This window comes from Marmota marmota, unplaced genomic scaffold (genome assembly GCF_001458135.2).
Source record: "Marmota marmota marmota unplaced genomic scaffold, marMar, whole genome shotgun sequence".
In the NCBI taxonomy this organism is placed as follows: Eukaryota; Metazoa; Chordata; class Mammalia; order Rodentia; family Sciuridae; genus Marmota; species Marmota marmota.
In genome coordinates this window covers 38,872,570-38,894,809 of record NW_026000016.1, presented here as the reverse complement: position 1 = coordinate 38,894,809, position 22,240 = coordinate 38,872,570, and the positions used below count along the sequence as shown (strand labels likewise).

Genomic DNA, 22,240 nt, shown 5'->3' with positions numbered 1-22,240 from the left:
TGCTTGTAATGGGATGATGAGCACAAGAATGAGATACTCAGAGGAACAAAAGGCGTATGGTCTCTTGAAAGTGTTCCCATTATCCATCTCTAATGTCCATGAACAGAACTAAACACTCTTAAAAGCGTACAAATTTAAAAAGCACAATGAAGTATTATTGATATAATGGGCAACATAAAGGTGGAGGGTGGGGGTGGAGGGTGTAGTTGACGTACATAATGGTGAGATTCACTATGGTATATTCGTCTGAGTAGACAACTATGGGGTGGAGTAGAAAGAATAGTTTAAATTTCAAATTTCTGAGAGGATCAGGGAAGGCTGTGATAAGGAAGTGGCACTTTTGCAGAGACCTGGAGGAAGAGCGGAAGTTAGAGTGAAAAGCTTCTCACAAGGAAGGACCATCATAGACAGGGGAAAGAGTAGGCTTCCGAAAACCAAGAGAAAGGGCTACAGCTCAGTAAGAGGATAGAAAGGCGTAAGATGAAGCAAGAAACAGACAAAGGCACCTTTGTTGAATCATTGCTGGTTTAATACAGAAAATGTGAGATGACAGATACAGGATTCTAGTGGTGGGTAAAAATAAATTAGGAATCTGAGCATTCTTAGGGCATCCTCTTTGCTTAAGTAGAAGTGCAGGCTTGGTCCCCAATTCTGCTTAAAGCCATAATCAACAGGAAAAAGCAACTTGAGGAATTCTTGTGTCCGTCAGTGGTCCTGCAGGAGGTGAGGTGGGGTGCAGACAGTGTATCCTAGGCAGACGTTTAACCACTAAGCCACATCCCCAGCCCTCTTTATTTATACTTTGTTTTGAGACAGGGTCTTGCTAAGTTGCTTAGGGACTCACTAAGTTGCTGAGACTGGCCTTGAACTTTCGATCCTCCTGGCTCAGCCTCCGGAACCCACTGGGATTATAGGCATGCACCACTGCACCTGGTGAAAATAAACTCTTGGAAACAAAACATGTCCACTTTAGCAGAAAAAAAATCCATTATCATTCTCCCTTTTCTATGAATAATAATGTTTATCAAGGGCCTTTTTAGTAGCCTTTTTAGTGACACTACTAAATGCGCAGTATAAACTACCATTGATCCTCTCAGCAAAACTGCTAGGTAAATATTACCATCCCCTTTAAGAAGATCAAGTTGAGGTCCTAAAAATCCAACAACTTGTCTAAGACCTCATAGCTAGAGAGGAGGACACACTGGGTTCAAAGCCAGGCTTCTGTGAATATGAAGTTTTTTTGTTTTGTTTTGTTTTTTAAATTGTTGTTCTTTTTATTCGTACAAAACATTAGAATTCATTTTAACATCATTATAAAAGCATGCAATATCATTTGCTCTAATTCAGTCCCCAGTAGTTCTCTTTTCCCTCCTTTTCTCCCTTTTCCTGTTCTCTTTACTATACTGATCTTTCTGCCATTTACTTTTTGTTTTATTTTTTAGTTACTTCCTTGTTGACATACATAATGGTGAGATTCACTGTGGTATATTCATCAGGTATATTCATAGGAAAGTTAGATCAGATTCATTCCATTATTCTTCCCTTATCCCATCTTTCTTCCTTCACCCTTAAACCCTTTTCTTCTACTCCACTGATCTTTCTTCTATTTTGATGGAATCCCCCCCCACACACACACACACACACACACCCCGCTCTTTTTTTTAAATTTTCTTTTCTTTTTCCTTATTTCGGATTAGTTTCCACATATCAGCTTTCTAGGTCTGGCTTATTTCACTTTGCATGATAGTCTCCAGTTTCATCCATTTACTAAAAAAATGCCATAATGTCATTCTTCTTTGTGGTTTAGTAATATTCCATTGTGTATATATGCTGTATATCCTTTATCCATTCATCTGTTGAAGAGCACCTAGGTTGATTTCATAGCTTGGTTATTGTGACTTGTGCTGCTCTAAATATTTGTATGGCTGCATCCCTATAGTATACTAATTTTAGATCTTTGGGGTATACATCATGAAATGAGGTAGGATCATATGGTGGTTCCATTCCTAATTTTTTGAGGAATCTCCATTCTGCTTTCCAGAGTGATTGCACTAATTTGCACTTCCACCAACAATATATCAGTGTACCTTCTTCCCCACATCCTCACCAACACTTGCTATTATTTGTATTCTTGATAATTGCCATAAACTGAAGTGAGATGAAATCTTATGTAGTTTTGATTTGGGATATGAAATTTTTAACACTCTATCCTTTGCATTCGTTTCCTTTTGGTACTATAACAAAATACCACAAACTTCATGGCATAAAACAACAGAAATTTTCCATCTTTGCAATCTTACAATTCTGGATGTTGCTGCAAACTCACAGGGGCACTTTGGAAGATTTTAAATTTTCAATGGCAACAGCAGTTCTTGACATCTCTTGGACCCTGTGTAAACCACAAACTCCTAGCCAAGAGTAGCTCCTGGTCTCAACATAGATCATACTAGGTTCCTCTTGATGATGTCAGATCTTCATAAAGCTTGGTTTTTAGCAATTGCTGTGATAAAGAATAAGTGCCCCTTGAAAATCCATGTGGAATGGGAAATGGAGTCACGTTTCCAATCTGATTACAAAGTTTGAGAAGTTGTGCTGGGCCCAACATCCCATTATAAAATAATGGTGATGGACCTGAGACTTAAGTTGTTTGAACATACTTATGTACTAAATAGTACTATATGTCTTTTTTTTAAAAAATTAGGAATGCTATGAAAAAATTACTGAGACTCTGAGGGTTCTGGAGACTAAGTCTGAGAACCTCTGACATAATGAATTAACAGTAAAAACTACACTATCTAAATAAAAAGAGAGAGAATACATGTTAGGATACAGAATTAATGTATATAAAAGGATGGAAAACATAGCATTGCAAATGCAAACCCAAATAAGGCTCAATTAGCAAATGTGGCAGTATGAGAATCTTGTCTTTAAATTATCATTATGTGTTTACATTTAAAATATTTATTAATATATAAGGGATTAAATTTACCATTTTGTTATTTCTTTTTAAATTCATCTCACCAATAAAGTAGACCAAATAGAATTGGAAGAAAGATTTATTAGTAGAAATAGAGTTATTTTATTATGATGAAGGGTTGATCTTCCACAAAATATAGCAATTCAATTTTTATGACCTAACAACATAACCTTAAAATATATAAAATAAAAGATGGATAAAATTAGAAGGAGAAATAGACAAATGTATAATAAGTTGGAATTTTTTTATTTTATTTTTTTAATTTTTCTTTTACTGGAGATTGAACCCAGGGGCACTTACTTAACCACTAAGCCACATCCCCAGTCCTGTTTTTGTATTTTATTTAGAGATAGGGTTTGGCTGAGTTGCTTAGGGATTTACTAAATTCCCTCAGCTGGCTTTGAACTTAGGATCCTCCTGCCTCAGCCTCCCAAGCCACTGGTATTACAGGCAAGTTGGAATATTTTAGCACAACTCTTTTAGCATCTGGTAGAATAAGAAAATCCTCCCAAATCAAGAAGTATCTCAAAGACTTGAAAAATTATGATTAACAGATCAGGCCTCACTGACATGCCCAAATTCCTGGGCCATTACTGTGGTACACATTTTTTACAAGTTCATGTACTACAGTTGCATCAGCTGACCACATGCTGAACCATAAAACAAGACTCAATTTCAAGAATAGCTAATAAATACGTGACTTTAAAAATTCATCAAGTGTTCATAAATTATGCAAAACACTTACAAATAAACCATGACTCAATGAAGAAATCACAACGGCAATTATCCAATATTTTGAACTGAAAAAAAAGCAATACATTAAGATTTGTAGAATATAGTCAATCTACACCTAAAACAAAATTAATAGTCTAAAATGCTAATTTTAGAAACTCTTATAAACTGAAAATTTTTAAACTCTCAGTAACCATATCAAGAAATCACTTTAAAAAAATAACAGCAAATAAATACAAAGAAAATAGCAGTAAAAATTAAAATAAGATCAGAATCAATAACACCAAAGTTCTTTCTTTGAAGATTAATACAAATGTCCTCCGGCCTCAATCTACCCTTCAAAATTCAAATTAATTAGTGGACTTGTGGGACGAAAAGAAATTTAAAAAGAAAGAAGATTTCCAAAGCTAAAGTAAAAGGATAATATTTTTCCAACAGATATTTCTTCTTGATTATTTGTTGTCTGATTCTAAATGACATTTTTATTACCGTGACTTAATCTGGTAGGCCTTAGGGGAGATAGTTAAGCCTAGTATTTAATTCAGAACATACATCAGAAAACATATGCTTTCACACAGTAGAATGAAGGGGACATAACTTCCCTATGCACATATATGAGTACGCGACCAGTGTAGCTCTACATCATATACAACCACAAGAATGGGATCCTAATTAGAATAAGTTATACTCCATGTATGTCTAATATGTCAAAATACACTCTACCATTATGTATATCTAAAAAGAACAAATTAAAAAAAGAAAATATATACTTTCACAAAATGAAGTACAGCTTTAGTAGTTGAGTTTTGTCTATTTTCCCTTTGGTAACCGACTTTCAACATTGTTAACTCCTACTGAGGGCAAGAGAAGGGTCTTCTATGCCCACTGGATCTGGGGGTGCCACCAAGAGCGAGGAAGATTGGTGAAATGCATGAAGCATCCTGTTACAGGATTAGAAAGATAAGGGAGATGGGCTGGATGAAACCCAAGCTCGGGCACTTTCTGATTGACTAAAACTTGAAGCTGGGAATTGGATTTCTTTTTCTATGAGAGACTTTTTTAGTGGGTGGATACTGATAAAGTAATTTAAAATCTCCTTTTGAAGATTCCTACTAAAAGAATGGATCTCTTGCCGTTATAAAAGTGTTCTTTTTCTTCTTCAATTGCATCTATAAAGTATATGGAGAGAAAGAGGAAATGGAGTAGAAGTTCCTCATTAACTTGGATGTTGCTGTGGTCTTGATCTCCAGGTCAATGCAAGGCCCCAGAGTGGTTTCCATTTGCCAAGCCTGAAAGTCCAACTGATGAATCTGTGTTTCCCATTGGGACTCCTTTGAAGTATGAATGTCGCCCTGGTTATATCAAGAGACGGTTTAATATCATTTGCCAAGAAAACTCAGTCTGGACAAATGCCGAAGACAAGTGTAAACGTGAGTAACTTGAATGGACATTTCTTTGGGTCAGTCAAACATTTGTAAGGTCTGATTCAATCTGTTCAAATCTTGAAACTAAGACGCATATGACTTCATAACTTTGCCCAAGGTACAGTACATGTAAGTTGTTCTTATAGAGTATGTCTCCTTGCTCCTTTGAGTTCTTGGCACCTCTATTATTAGTTCATTTCATGAAAAGTGATCATCACAAGGCAGGAGGGAGGGAAAAATTCCTATTCACCAGGGGTGTCCTGCTTTCACAACCACAGCTAAGTAGTAATTGATTCTGAAGGAAAGAATAACTAAGAAATGAGAAGTTCCCAGGCTCTGAGGCCTGTATCAGTCTGGCTGAACTACAGAGTTGTAATACTTTGATATTAAATGAAGTGTACATGTCTCTGAGAGCCACCGTGTAGGGATAAGAAAGAATTGAAGGGGGGGTCCTTTTCAAAGTGATGCTTACCTGGTGGCTGAGCCTGAGGCAACCTGGTGAGTTTCCTCAAAGTGGCAAAATCTATAGAGTCATCATAATTACATATGCTCTACAGTCAGCTATAGTCAGGTCAGGACTTATTTTTTAATGTTATTGGTGCTTTATACTTATACATAATGTGGAGTTCCTTGTACATATCCATATATGCACATAACATCATTCATTCCCTGGTACCTCCCTTTCCTTCCCCATCTCCCTTCCCCTGCTTCCCCATTCTCTGCTCTTTTGGTCTTTTTATTTATTAGCATGTGCACATTTCTTCATTGGTGCATTGTAATTATTACTAAAAGTGGTGGGTTAGATCCACCAATGGTCATTGTAACTAACTATTCCACTGCTTAATAATTATTCAGAAGAACCAAAATCAGCACATCACAGGGACGCATGCATTCCACATGCATATCACAGTGCAGTTCACAAGAGCCAAGTTATGGATCAGCCTTGCTGTCCATCAATAGATGAATGAATAAAGAAAATAAGGTGGGGAGACACAATGGAGTTCTACTCAACCATAAAGAAGAATAAAATTATATCACTTGTGGGTACATGGGTGGAACTGGAGAAAATCATGCTAAGTGAAATAAGCCAGACTCAGAAAGTCAAGGGTCAAATACTTTCCTTCATATGCAAAGCTAGAGAGAAAAAGAGTAATAATAAAAAGGGAGTATCTCAGGAAAATGATATGGAGATCAAGGAAGGACAAGGGAAGGGCAAGAGGAAGAACTGTAGAATAAAATTGATCAAGTTAAGCTATATGCATGTGTAGATATACCATAGGTTGGAACTTTATATGCTAAAAAAAAGGTTCAGATTACTTTACCTGGATCTAAAATTCTGTTTCCTTCCCATAGGTAAAACATGTAAAAATCCTTCAGATCCTTTGAATGGCATGGTGCATGTAGAGTCAGACACACAATTTGGATCCAGAATTACTTATACTTGTAATACAGGGTGAGTTGGCAGCAATATCTCTTAGTTCAAGAGTTCACAAAGAGCAAAACCACCTTCTAGTCACATCTCAGAAAGAGCAACTTTTTGGTCTTAAAAGGCTTGGACATATGTATTCATCTCCTGATTCAAATAACCAAAGGTATGACAGAATTAAGGAGAAATGTGTATCCTGGCTGGAAACCAGGGCGGTACATATGTTAGACAGCTTTCCATGACTGTGATAAATTAGGAGATAATCAACTTAAAAGAAGGAAAGGTTTATTTTGACTCATGGTTTGAGAAGTCTCTATCCATGTTTAGTTGGCTCCATCCCTTTGGGCATGTGGTTAGCAACCCTAAACCAGAGTAGATATTATTGGAAGAAAAGGAGATAAGAAATATGAATGGTAACAATGCTATTGGTTTGTTAGGGCTGCCATAAAAAAGTGCCACAAAATGTTTGGCTTAAAACAACAGAAAATTTTGGAATTCTGTTCTGGAGATTAGAATCCCAAATCAAAATGTTAGCAAGACTGTGCTTCTTCTGAAACCTCCAGAGGAGAAATCTTCCATGTCTCTTCCAGCTTCCAGTAACCATAGGCCTTTCTGGGCATGGGCAGCATCACACCAGTTTCTGTCTATTGACCATACGTGCCCATCTTCCCTGTGTCTCTCTTCATGTGGAATTCTCTCCTTGGTGCATAATTACATCTAATGTTCTCTCTTTTTATAAGAACACCAATGTTGGATTAGGGCTCACTCTAAAGACTTTATCTTAACTCAGTTACATCTGCCAAGACCCTATTTCCTAATGAAGTCACATTCCCTGGGACTGAGGTTTCTATATCAGCATGTCATTTTGAGAACACAACCCAATCCATAAGAGCATCCCCTTTGAATACGTTGCCCATCAAGTGGTCATCGAGCATGATCCTGTGGTTGGTTCTTTCTCCTGGCTGAACACACAGTGAAGGCACTGCTTCAGCTCACTCTTAATGTTAGGCAAGTTAAAAATATGAGCTAGGGCTGGGGATGTGGCTCAAGCGGTAGTGCACTCGCCTGGCATGCGTATGGTCCGGGTTCGATCCTCAGCACCACATACAAATAAAGATGTTGTGTCTGCCGAAAAATAAAAAATAAATATTAAAAAAAATTCTCTATCTCTCTCGCTCTCTCTTAAAAAAAAAAAAAAAGAATATGAGCTAAACTTGTGCTGCCACATGAGCACCAAAGAAAAAGTAGGTAATCGAGTTTCAAAATCTTTTTAAATGTTTGTTTTTTAAAGAATGCTATCAAGAAAATGAAAATATAACCTACAAATAATGAAAAATATTTGCAAATCGTAGATCTTATAAAATAATGTATCCATAATATATAAAGAGCTCTGACAACTCTACAATAAAAGATAAATACCTCAATTTTAAAAAAAGCAAAAGATCATGTTGGCATTCTCCAATATATGTAAATAGACTGAAAAACATAAATAGTAATTAATAAAACTTCTTATGGCCAGGCTTGATGGAGTATGCCTGTAATCCCAGCAACACGGAAGGTTGAGGCAGGAGGATTGTAAATTCAAGAAAAGCCTCAGCAACTTAGAGAGACCCTAAAAAATCTATTGAGACCCTGTTTCTAAATAAAATATTAAAAGGGCTGGAGATATGACATGGTGGTAAAGCACCTCTGGGTTCAATCCCTGGTACCAAGAAAAGAAGAAGGAGAAAAGAAAGAAAGAGAGAGAGAGAGAGAAGACGGACTTGGGATGCAGCTCACTGGTAGAGCACTTTCTTAGCATACATAAGACCCTAGGTTTGATTGCCGGCACTGAAAGAAAAAAAAAAATCAACCATCTATATACCTCAAGAAACTAGAAAAATGAACAAAGTCAGCAGATATAAGGGAGTAATAAATATTAGAGCAGAAGAAATGAAACAGGGGCATACAAAATAGAAAAGAACAAAGAAACTAAGAATTGATTTTAAAAAGATAAACCAAAAAAAATATTAGTTGGACTAAGAAAAAAAAGACCCAAATAAAATTATAAATGAAATATAGAACATACTACTAATTTCACAAAACTACAACAGATCATATGAGACTACTCTTAATAAGTACATGCCAACAAATTGGATAACCCGGAAAAAAAAAGTGGATAAATCCATTTTCTTATCAAAGCTGAATCATGAAGAAATAGAAAATGTGGACATACCAATAACAAGTATGGTGTTTGAATTAGTAATCAAAATTCCCAACCAATAAAAGCTCAGAATCTGATGGCTTTCTTGGTGAATTCTGCCAAACATTTAAAGAAGGAATTAACAACAGCACTTTTCAAATTTTTCCAAAAAATTGGAGATGACGGAAATTTTCAAACTCATTTTATGAGGCCAACATTACCTTAATACCAAACCCAGACAAGGGCACTACTACTTAACAACAAGAAGAAAGTACAGGTCACTTTCCCTGATGAACATCAATGCAAAAATTCTCTATGAAATACTAACAAGCACAGTTCAACAGGACATAAAAAGTATCATACTTCATGATCAAGTGGGATTTATCTCTGAAATGCAAGGATGATTTGATATGCATAAATCAACAAATGTGATATACCACATTAGCAGAATTAAGGGCTTGAATAATATGACCATTTCATCAGATGCAGAAAAAGCATCAGACTAAATTTAGTATCTCCTCATAGCAAAAACCCTCAACAAATTAGGTATAGAAGAAGGCTACATATAGCTGAGCCCACAGCTAATATCATACTCTATAGTGAAAAGCTGAATGGGTTTTTTTTCTAAGATCAGGAACACAAGGTTGTCCAGTCTCACCACTTTTATTTAATATACTATAGCCAGAGCAATTAAAAGACATCCAAAAGTGGAAAGAAAGAAGCAAAATTTTCTCTTTGTGCAGATTACACTCTTATATAGACAGAATCCTAAAGACTTCACTGAAAAACTATCAGAACTAATAAATTCAGTAAAGTTGCAGGGTACAAAGTCAACATACAAAAAAGTAGCATTTCTGTACACTAACAATGAAATATCAAAAAAATGAAACCAAGGAAATCATGCCATTTACAAGAGCACCAAAAATACAATGAAATACTTACAAATAAATTTAATCAAGGAGGTGAAGGATCTGTACACTGAAAACTATAAACACTGATGAAAAATTTGAAGAAGACAAAAAATGTATGGAAAGGTATATTGTACTCATGGATTAGAGTAATTAATTAATTTTGTTAAAACGTCCATACAAATTCAACGCAATGCCTCTCAAAATTCCAATGACATTTTCCCAAGTAATAGAAAAACAATCCTAATATTCATATGGAAATATAAGGACAAACAAACAGAAAAACACAAATAGACAAACCAGTCTTACACACAAAAAAATCAAAGCTGGGACTCCATAGCTGATTTCAAAATATACTACAAAGCCATAACCATCAAAACAGCATGAGAAGAGCCAATACCACGTGATCTTACGTGTAAAATGTAAAGGCATTGAACTTGTAATAGCAGAGCAGAACAGGTTGCCAGGGCCTTGGAAGGAAAGGGGACAGGGAGATGCTGAACAAAGGGTACAAAGTTTCAGTTTGGTTTAATAAATTATGGCAATCTGTCATACAGCATGGTGATTACAGTCAATAATAATGTATACTGGAAAACTCGAAAGAGAAAGGTCTTAAATGTTCTCATAAAAAACATGGTAGATATATGAGATGACAGAAATATTAACCAGTTTAATTTAATCACTTCCCAACGTAGAAATATATCAAAACGTGTTATTTTATTTGTAGAATAAAACAAATACTATTTTTATTTTTATAATAAAACAAAAATAAATATTGATGTCATGGTATTTTTTAAAAAAAGAAAGAAAGTAATATAGTTGTAGCATTAAAACTTTCAAGTTAAATAAATCTCTCTATTTCCTGAAAATGTCCTGAAGTTTCAAGATTGTAAACTCTGGGAAGGAGCAACTGAAGCAGATAGATTTCCTCTGTTTTTTTTTTTTTTAATATTTATTTTTTAGTTTTAGATGGACACAATATCTTTATTTTATTATTATTATTATTATTTTTTAATGTGGTGCTGAGGATCAAACCCAGTGCCTCACGCATGCCAGGCGAGCGTGCTACCACTTGAGCCACATCCTGAACCCTCCTCTGTTTTTAATATGTAACATTCCTTATTTTCTGCTTCTAGGTACCGACTCATTGGCACCTCCAGTGCTCAATGCGTGATCTCAGACACTACTGTCATTTGGGATGAAGAAGCACCTATTTGTGAAAGTGAGTTGAGATATTCCTTTCTATCACTGTTACAATTAGATTTTAATTTTCCTCTGGAATTGTCATTTTTATTTACTGTGGTGCAGAATGGAGCCCAGGACCTCCCACATGCTAGGTAAGTGCTTTTCTGCTGGACTACATTTGAGTCTTGCAAGGAATTATAAAAGTCTTCAACAACTGCCCTTTGTTCATTCTGCCCTTGAGAGGACTGAAGACACTGAATGCTGTCAGACACTCCCACGGGATTCTTGGCAACTTCTTCATTAAATGATCCCTTAACCTGAGAAGTGCCTTTTCTAAATTGGGGTCTTCAAAAAAAAAAAAAAAACAAAAAAACTTCTAATCATATTTTTTATTCAATTAATTTGTAATTATACTGTTTCACAGTCTCCAATATAGTAATCATTCTGCTTGGAAAATTAGTAGAGACTTTAAAACATTTGTTCTTCAAGGTTAGTGAAGCTACAATGGACCCGCATTCTCATGGACTGAGGATTCAACAAAACTTCTTGAAATGCATGATGCCCTATACACCTTTAAGTGGGAATTTATTTTAACCCACATTTTAGGATTTATACTTATGATATAATAGATTTTTCTCAAGGAGTTCACTATAGACTTTTTTTTTTTAAGAGAGAGAGAGAGGAGAGGAAGAATTTTTAATATTTATTTATTTTTAGTTTTCGGCAGACACAACATCTTTGTTTGCATGTGGTGCTGAGGATCGAACCCTGGCCGCACGCATGCCAGGCGAGCACGCTACCGCTTGAGCCACATCCCCAGCCCCACTATAGACTTTTGATTACAGCATTCTTTATAATAAATGTTAAATTTAGTAAAAATGTTAAAGTAACCCAAATGCATGGCATGTTTCAAATCATGGTTTAGAAATAATGTACTGCAAGGAAAATGATACGTTAAAAATGACTATAAAAAATTTCCTGAGAAACATAAAATAGCCATGCAGATTCAGAATGTACATCCATACACTGGAGTGTTATGCAACCATAAAAAATATAGCTATTACAGAGAAACCCTTGAACTACAAAGATGTATATTTCATGTGAAAAAGAATCAGAAGACAGACCACATGTATGGTAAGATCTCATTTTATTAAAAGATAATAATCTATATCTATTTTTTTATTTCTTCTCTAATAACTTAATTTAAAAAAAAAACAGCTTCTAGTCCCCCTGGGGAAAGCTAGAAGGAGATTTAATATTGGGGTTTTGGTTATGTGTGTAGTAATTTGCGTTCTGAAGCAGATCCAGTCTCCCATTCATTAGAACTGCTCTAGGTCTGTGAACTAGCTAAGTCTGGGGATTGCTTAATGAACCATGACTCTCTCTTTTTTGGGGGGAGGGGCGGGTGCTGGGTTTGAACTGAGGAGCACTTGACCACTGAGCCACATCCCTAGCCCTATTTTGTATTTTAGTTAGAGACAGAGTCTCACTGAGCACCTCGCTTTTGCTGAGGCTGGCATTGAACTCAAGATCCTCCTGCCTCAGCCTCCCCAGCCACTGGGATTGCTAGCATGCGTGCACGGCCACGCCCAGCCACAACTCTCTTTTGCAATGATTCAAGCCACACTTCTATTCACTAGACCCAGCTCTCTGTTTACACAGACCAAAAACATGCTGTGGTTAATTCCAGTGGAAAATACGACACACCTATTCAAATGGCTCAAAATAATCTGCGTTTTCCTAATGACTTGCAATGCTAAGTATCTTTTCATATGCTTATGAAGTGCCTGTTTGAACCTTGTGCCTATTATTGATTAGTTCATATTTTTTTTATTTTGTAGAAGTTCTTTATATATTCTCATATCTCCCAATAAATGTAACACAAATATTTTCTTTTAGGTTTTTTTTTTAACTTTCTTATTGATTTTTGATGATGGAAGTTCTGCATTTCAATAGTGTTCAATTTGTGAATTTTTCTTTTCTAGTTACTGCCTTTTTCTGTTGTCCTCAAAAAATCTTTATCTGTTATTAAGATATTTTCCCTTGTTATACTCTAGATATTTGGGTCTTTCATGTTTAAGTCTGAGATTCAGCTCGATTTTATTTCATTTTTATGTATGGACAGTGTGTAGTATGGTCAAGATTTGGGATTTTGTTTGTTTTTCCAAGTGGATCAGCCATTGATCTAATACCATTTCTTTAAAAGCCCATTCTTTGAATACTACAATGTCACATTATCATGACCATGAATGTTATAGATATGCCACATGACCACTTCTCATTCTTAGCATGACCTCCTAGAATTTGGGCCTGCTTTAAGCCCTCTAATTAAGAACCCTTCATGAGAAAATTGCTTGGGTCACAACCTGGATCTCGATAGATTTTGATCCACAGATCTCCCCCTCTCATCATAATAACTTATCTCCGTGTGACCTTGGGCTATACCATGTACCCCAAGGGCCTATAAGTAATAGAATCTTTGTTTACAACTTTTATGTATCTTAGTCATTGAAAGGGTGCTCTCTCTCTCTTATAGATCCTAAATTAAAACTCTAAATACCCACATATGAGCTCTTTCTTGTGCGTTCCCTCATTATTGCACTTCTATGTTAATTTTCCTTCAGTATGAAGAAATCCTTTTGGCATTTTTGTATTGTAAGTCTTCTAGCAATCGTTCTTTAAACGTTTTCCTAATTTTGGTTCCTTTGAAGGTTATCATCTCTATTTCCTTAAGGTTGATTGTACTTGATCTTTTTTAAAATTTCTACAATAATATTATTGCCTCTGCATTTTTTCCCATAGCTTTATTGAGGTAAAATTGAAGTACAATAAAATGCACATATTTGAAGTATGCAATTTGATCAGTTTTGACATGCATGTCACCAATACAATCAATATAGAAAGCATTTCCATTTGTACTTGATTTTATAATATTCCTCTGATGTGTCTAAGTAGGGATTGCTTTGAATTTGTATTTCTTGGGCTTGTGTGGCTTCTTGAATCTGTTTTGATGATATCATTTATCAGTTTGGGAAAATTCTCAGTCATTACTTCTTTAAATGTTGTGCGTGCTATTAGCTCTCCCCTCTGGCTGTAGGACACCATTTACATGATGTTAGGCTGTATCTCTGTATTATTATTATTTTATAATAATAGGCTGTATCTCCTATTATTTTTTCTCTATTTTTCTATCTTTTCATCTCTTTGTGTTTTGCTCTGAGTATTTTTTTCTGGCTTAGTTTCCAGTTCACGGATTTTTCTTAAACTGTGTCTAATGTGCTATCAATCTGATATAAATGCTTTATTTCAGAAATTGTATTTTGCAATTTTTAAATTTTTATTTGGTTCTTTTTCAATTTTTTCTTGTTCTTTTTAACAGTTTCTAGTTCCTATCAAAAGTTTATTTTATATGTTGTATCCTTGAATAGGTAAACACCGTTATTTTAAATCTATAAATGGAAATTCCAATGTCTATAGCCCTTTTGGATTAATTTCTAGCATCATTGATTTTGTTGCTTCTCATTCAGGTTATTTTATCTCTGCAAGTACCTGATTATCTATTACTTCGTATCAGGAATTATATTTGGAAACTTGTCTGCAGAATTATTTTCAAAGTCTTCAATAATTTCAAGGTTTTAGATAATGTCATTTGTCAGCATTCCATGACTATAATGAAATACCTGAGGTAATCTACTTATAAGTCAACAGATTTATTTTGATTCAGTTTTGAAGGTTCCAGTCCATGATGAGTAGAGCCATTGCTTTGGGCCTTTTAAGATGCAGCATATCAAGGCAGAGCTCATAACACAACAAAACGGGGTACATCATGAGTCAGTGAACTAAAAACAGAGAGGATGATATTGAGGTCCCATAATCCCCTTCAAAGGCACACCCCCCAATGACCTAAGGACCTCACACTACACCCTGCTTCCCTGAGGTTCCACTGCAACAGATCCACCCTGTATACCAAGCCTTTGACACTTGGTCCTTTAGGAGATATTACCCATATCCAAGCCATAGTAATCACAAGAAGATTTTTATTGTTTTTCTCTTCCAGGCACCAGGGAACACTAGCAACCTGGGACCGCTTTTATTCAGTCTCAGGAACTACGATTTTTCTAGGCCACCTACAGTACTAGAAGAATAGTTTCAGTTTTTGAGAGCGCAAGTTTACTTTCAATTAACTTCAGTTCCCAGATGCTTAGTTCTTTGTCATCCCAGAACTGTAATGTTTGTCCCTTGATTTTGCAAGACTATCAAAAGTCTACTTGGCCTCTCAGTTGCCTCCTCCTGATTCACCTGCCCCTTCCCAAGGGAAAAGCAACCCAAATGCTCAGCTCATACCTAGATATTCAGCTCTGGGCCCATCAAGGCTTTGCCAATTGTTTGCCTCTGATGCTTCACAGATATATATATATATTTAATTTCCAGCATTTCTAACCTTTCTTCAGGGGGAGAGAAGAAGCATTGTTTGATTCACATTATTGAGATGACCACTACAGAAGCAGAAACCTTCTTGAGAATTTCAATTTTTCGTTTCAAGTGTTTTAGGGTATTGGTTGAAGTTATTTAGTTCTAGTTTATAGCAATACAATAGACTATGCAAAACTTCTATATTTTATATGTACTTAGGGGCTTTAGTGAACAAATATATGATCACGTTTACATAGATATGATCTCAAACTTAGGCTTGATAACGAGAATTGATAAGGTTCCTATCTTTTATGTGGTGTGAAATGTTTGGAGTTACATTTAGAAATATGTGTTTCTTGAAAGTTTGGTAGAACTTATCTGTCATTTTTTTTCTTTTATTCTTACAAGTTTCTTGGCCAATTGTAGCTTACTACGTCTTTTTTAATGGATTTTGACAATTTATATCATTTAGATTTTCAAAATGTTTTACATAAAGTAGTCTACAGCTTCATAAATACTCACATATTTATAAATATGTTCATATTCTATTTCCTACTCTCATATATGTGTGTTTTCTCTCTTCTTTTATGCTTCTTCTAGCACACATTTTTATATTTTAAAAAAGCCATACTCAGTTAAGAACAAAAATAGAAATTAATGAAGCAAGTTGGAAACAGGAAAACTGTGTAAACTCTAATATGATAAATAACTATTTAAAATGAAAAGAGGGTGGGTTGTACTAATAAAAATGTGTATTTTACAGAAAAGGTAGCACCGATGCTATTTTGCCCACCTAAAGTTAAACTTTGTAAGAACTTATTTACACATTAGCAAAGATAAAAAGCAGATAATGAATGTAAAAATAGTTAAGTTAGTGAGTCATTACATTTTTTCTCATTCATTATTTAAATTCATTCTCATTTAGCTTGTTCTCCTTTTGCCCAGGAATTCCTTGTGAGCCACCTCCGGCCATTGCCAATGGAGATTTCGTTAGCTCTAACAGAGAATATTTCCTGTACGGAATGGTGGTGACCTATCACTGCAATAATGCGGACAGAGGGAGAAGGCTGTTTCACCTCGTGGGAGAGCCCTCCATATACTGTACCAGCCATGACAATCAAGTTGGCGTCTGGAGCGGCCCTCCCCCACAGTGCATAGTACCTAATAAATGCACCCCTCCACACGTTGAAAATGCAATAATGCTAACTGAAAACAGAAGCTTATTTTCCTTAAATGAAATAGTGGAGTTTGGATGTCAGCCTGGCTTTGTCATGAAAGGACCCACCCGTGTGCGGTGCCAGAATCTAAACAAATGGGAGCCAGAGTTACCAAGCTGCTCCAGGGGTGAGTCTGGCTGAGCTTGAGAGGGACCTAAAGGGCATGAGTTGTTGGTGGACTGGGAGATTAATGTGTGCTCTGGAGAGGGATGTGCAGTGCATTTTCTTGGATAAGTAAATTTTCTTGGGAGGGAACATGAAATAAAAGTGTGTGTGTGTGTATGAGAGAGAGAGAGAGAGAGAGAGAGAGAGAGAGAACATGCACATATGTTCATATTGGGAAGCAAAGCTAAGTCTGAGCAAGGAATATGATATTTCTTTGGGATTCTCCAACCACCACTCCCCCTTGGGATTCTTACAAACAGAGGTTCTCTACAGATATCACTACCCCACCTCCAGCCTCTAACCTCCAGCCTCTACTGATTTCACTTGAGTTTAATAATTGCTAAAATGTACCGAGTGATTCATCTGGCCAGGTGCCATATTACAAGCTATGTGTATATTTAGTACTTAAAGCCATGAGATAATTACTATTCTTTCCATGTTTTACAGAGATAACAGGTCTTAGAGAGGTTAGATAACTTTTCAAAGTGAAGCAAAATATGAGCTTGCAAACTGAAGACTTGAACCCAAGTCTGTCTGTCTCCAGAGCTTTGGCTCTGCCTGTCATCATCCATTAAGGAAATCAAAAACCACTTTGGATTCTTCAAAGGATGAGGGTTTTCATGCAGGAATTGAATTCTAAAGATGTTGGAAATTCAGGAAGAGCAAAGGAAAAAGAAAGCAGTGTTTCCAGAGATTGGGGAGCTGCTGTTACTCCAGGACTGGAGCACACATGCCCACACTCACTGTTGAACTGGGCAGTCCCTGCTGCTGCTGCAGGTGCCACCACTGCTTCCAGGATGCGGCTGATCTTACTGAAGCCAAGGTCTTTGGCATTGCTGATACTAAGAGCTGTCAAAGCTCCACTACTGGAGCCACCCCTAGAAGTAGAATGGCTTGTCATCTTCCTGACTTTTAATTTGGTGCAAATACTTCCAATTGGCAGAACAAACCACAGCCTAGCTAGTGTAGGATTGTGACTTTCAGGCAAGAAAAAGAGTATAGAAATGTGAAGCCAGGTATGGTGGCCTGTGCCTATAATCCCAGCAAAAGGGTGAAGCAGAAGATCTCAAGTTCAAGGCCAACCTCAGTGACTAAGTGAGGCCTTGGCAACTTAGTGAGACCCTGTCTCAAAACAAAAATTAAAAAGGGCTGGGGATGTGGCTCAGTGGTTAAGTGCCCCTGGTTCACTCCCCAGTACCAAAACAAACAACAAACAAACAAAAAAAGTGTAAAGTTTGGGGTCAAGCACAGTTTAACCAGCCCATCTCCCCAACATCACATCACAGTACATCTACCAGTCAAGGAAAACTCGGGTGATGAGCCTTGAAAATGGACATTACAACATCAGAATATTTGTAAAGTCCTTAAGAAAGTCATGTTTTCTAGGCCAGTTCCCCCACTGGAGAAAATTGAAGTCCACAGAGGGGAACCAACCTGCTCAAAGCCAAACTGAAATAAGGTGGTTTTTTTTTCTTTTTTTTACATTTTATAGCAGTGTTATCTAACTTCATTAAGACCCACATGCATCTGGATTCCCTGAGTTCAAGTCAATTGTATGAAGAGACAGCCAGAGGCTTAGTTACATTATCCTGGGGTGCAATATGCACTCTAGTTATGATGACTGTGGGTTCTTTAGAAGATTTTATTCAGTGCTCGTCCATCTACTCACCAGAATGAAATGAGTGGCTAAGCAGCACCAGCTATGTAGTGTAGAGAGGAGATGCTCAGTCACATCAGGTGACCACTGAGAGAAGACTTGACATCAAAACAGAGGTGTGCAACCTGTTGCTGATGGGGAAATTTGTTAGATGGGACTTGGGCACAGGCACTTTTATCACTAAAATGTGAAACTGCACAGGGGGGTGCCTTTCTAGAAAGGAAGTATGAAGATATAAGAACCCATCAATCCTAATAATGTTGTTCTGGATGAACAGAGATTGGAAGCATTCTAGAAGGAACTGTGTGCTGTGCATGTAGCCTTAGGTGTATACTTCAAAGGTAGAACAGTGATCTGAGTGTCAGTTCTAGCTACAGTTCTGCAGTGTGTAAGTTTTTTGACTTTTGGTAAAACACCTCCCTACCATGTTATGTTATGTTGTGTGTATGTGTGTGTGTGTGTGTTTTACCATCAATAAATAAGGGTGTCAGTCCACCTTAGTTATGATTCTTTTAGCCAGTTCACCATTGAGGAAAAATTCTTTCATATGATTAACAACACTTTGGTTTTCTTTCCCCAGTGTGTCAGCCACCTCCAAAAATCCTGCACGGTGTGCATACTCCAAGCAATAAGGATCAGTTTTCCCCTGGGCAGGAAGTGTCGTACAGCTGTGAGCCTGGGTATGACCTCCTAGGAGCTGCTCTTCTGCGCTGCACACCTCAGGGAGACTGGAGTCCGGCTGCACCCATGTGTGCAGGTGCCTAGATTATTGTCTGGCTTGACATTTTTAGCTTGTGTCTTCAATCTCCACACACTACTATTATTTCTCTTTGGCTTTCTTTTTCCCTAGTGAAATCCTGTGATGACTTCCTGGACCAACTCCCCAATGGCCGTGTGCTAATTCCACTGAATCTCCAGCTGGGAGCAAAAGTGACCTTTGTTTGTGATGAAGGGTAAGTGTGAGCTTGCCTGACCTGCTGGCCCTCAAAGCTGAGATTAAGAGACTGTCCATACATTAAGATGTAGGAGGGAACCCACCTCCCCCGGCCGTACCTTATCACTTCAGTTAATCCCTATCAGGGGATTGATTCACTAATTGGGTTAAGGTTCTCACAACCTAATCATTTCTCCTCTGAACCTTCTTGCATTGTCTCATGCATGAGCTTGTGGGGGACACCTCACATCTAAACCATGATATTAGCACACATGTAGCAGGGCACCAGGGCTCAAAATGCATTGAGAAATCTGGATTATTTCATACAAAAGTTGACTCCTCTTTTCTTTTCCCCTTTGAATAGTCAGACTTACTCTTCAATAGCCCGACCTTCTGTTGTGAGCCTTCTTCACAGCCATCACAAGTGTAGAGACACCAGAACAATTTCCGTTCTCTGCTTTTCGATTCCAAACTGGGAGCTAATTTGCTTGTGCTCCAGGGTCAGGGTGGGGAAGAGGTTGCATTAAAAGGCTGGTTTGGGCGGGGCATGGTGGCACAGGCCTGTAATCCCAGCAACTTGGGAGGCTAAGGCAGGAGGATCTTGAATTCAAAGTCGGTCTCAGCAAAGGCGAGGTGCAAAGCAAGTCAGTGAGACCCCTGTCTCTAAAGAAAATACAAAATAGGGCTGGGGATGTGGCTCAGTGGTCAAGTGCCCCTGAGTTCAATCCCTGTACCAAAAAAAAAAAGGCCGGGTGGGGGGTTGGTTTGCAGCAGTGTGAGGGGTTCTGCTAGGTTCATCAAGGGATCATCAGTGAGGCTCTGAGTTTGGGTCCAGGGATCAGGAGATAGCAGCTGCATCGTGACTGCCTCCTTCACTTCAAGCCAGGACTATTATGTGACCAAGTTGCTGGACTTCACCATTCTACGTTGCTCCCTGCAAGAAACTGTTTTTTTCCAGAATGACTTAACCTCTCACCTCTACCACCTGGTGGTTTCAGATTCTCAAAATTCTGATTTTTTTTTTTTGTGTGTGTGTGGGGGGGTGGAATGGGAGGCTGGGCCTCAGATTAAGAACTGAATGGCAGTTGTCAGAAACATCCACTATTCACTCCCTTTTTCTCCTTTAGGTTTCAATTAAAGGGCAGTTCTGCTAGTCATTGTGTTTTGGTTGGAATGAAAAGCCTTTGGAATAGCAGTGCCCCTGTGTGTGAACGTGAGTATGAGGAGTGAAACTTTGAACCAATCTCTCTCCTTGATTTGTGTCGTATTTTGACCCAGAGACTCCCAGGATATGGCTCTTCTGCTTTCTAGTCTGAAATTGATACAATTCCCTTATTTTAATAGTATGTTCTTCTGAATCATTATGTGTGTCTCTTGGTTTTGGAACCACTAAATCAGTTTGTTATTTTGAATTCTAAGTTCTGTGTCATATTTTCTGTGTAGTTTGCCATTAGATCAGAAAAGATTAGATGATGTGAACCTTTGACAAGACTCTTTTTCTTTTTCTTTCCTACTTCATTCCTTCCTTATCTACCTTCTCCCATCTTTTTTTTTCTTTTTTGTTCTGCCATCAAGGTAGAGTCCCTTTATAGTTTTCCTATTCATTTTCTGATACACAAAAACATGCATTCATTTGAACAATTACTTATTGAGCAGATATTATGTGCCCTATGTTCATATAGGTGGTGGAATTGTAGCAGGGATCAAGATGAGCTAATTCCCTGTCCCTGTGTTATTTATACTCAAATGAGGAGGCGGCCAACAAAAAAAATAAATTAAATGCTATGGAGATAATAGATCACAGTAATGTGGGAGAGTGGGGGAACACATTAGACAAGGTAGGCAATTTGATACTCCTTGAACTCTCATAATCTGTATCTAGGGGCTGGGTATATAGCTTAGTTGGTAGAGTGCTTGCTTCACATGCACAAGGCCCTGGATTCAATTGTCAGCACTACCAAAAAAAAAAAAAAAATCTGTATCCACACAGAACATGCTGAGATTCAGAAATAACAAGCTGATTAAAAACTGAGTCTTATGTGTGCAGAGATACTACTGAATTCTCCCAGTTTCTCCATTTATATTTTGCTTCATTTCTTGATTCTAAAGATTGCCAGTACCATTTTCTTTTTAACAATCAAATTTTACTGAAATTTAGTGTTCTAAGAATCTACTTGTATATCTTATGGTGTTTTGATAGTAAAACTTGGTAAGAACTTACATAAATATAAATCTCTGCTGTCCAAGAAATCCAGTGTTCCTTGAAACCAGTGACAAATGGCTGACCTACTGTCATGCATGAGCACACTGTTATTGATAGTACCACAGACTTTCTCTTTATGTAACACTATTACTGTTTGAAGTAGCTTCATTCAAATTCCAAGTCTAGTTAGAAATGCCAATTAGAAGTGAGGCAGAGACTGTTCTAAACTCAAAAGCAGATACCAGAAAGAAGCAACAATTTGAAACCTGACAGAAAATAAAGGAGGAAAAAAAAACATATATCACAAACACATCAAGAGATTTTTTTTTTTAAAACTCTGAGTGCATTCAGAGTTTTTTACAATGACTTGTGTATGTTTCAATGCATGGTGACAGCACTAGTCTCATAATTGAGATGGATGATCAATATCAGTAAGTTGTCCGGGAAGGTTTCAGGTATTTAAGGTGAGCAGTATACATGCAATACATGTTAGAAGAATTTCCTAGCAAGGTAAGCTCCGTGGAGGACAAATACCTGCTCTGTGCTTTTTACCACTGGATCTCCAGGGCATCAACGAGTGGTTGACACAGAATTAGTGCTCAATTAACATATGTTGAGTAAATGAATGAGTTACCCTTCAAAATGGTTATATTTTTTCTTTAAAACTCTGAGTACTTAATTAAAGACACAAAGTTTCTGTTATCCAGAAAACTCAGCTATCTGGAAAATATAGGATAAGCAATATTTTTTAGTAAAATTTGAGATCTCATTTTGTACAGTCTGCCAGTCATCTTAGCTTTTTTTTTTTTTTTTTTCT

General features: G+C 37.1%; 1 protein-coding gene across 2 annotated transcripts in view; it reads left to right on the top strand.

The window, feature by feature from the left end:
- The window catches only part of LOC125618504 (complement receptor type 1-like), a 62,783-nt gene that overhangs the window by 5,504 nt on the left and 35,039 nt on the right, over positions 1–22,240 (top strand). For both annotated transcript variants that reach the window (XM_048809483.1, XM_048809484.1), the window contains exons 2-8: positions 4,960–5,139; positions 6,487–6,586; positions 10,786–10,871; positions 16,193–16,591; positions 18,867–19,043; positions 19,137–19,239; positions 20,348–20,433. In XM_048809483.1, the coding sequence (XP_048665440.1) occupies positions 4,960–5,139; positions 6,487–6,586; positions 10,786–10,871; positions 16,193–16,591; positions 18,867–19,043; positions 19,137–19,239; positions 20,348–20,433 (1,131 nt within the window). The remainder of the gene's footprint in view (positions 1–4,959; positions 5,140–6,486; positions 6,587–10,785; positions 10,872–16,192; positions 16,592–18,866; positions 19,044–19,136; positions 19,240–20,347; positions 20,434–22,240) is intronic.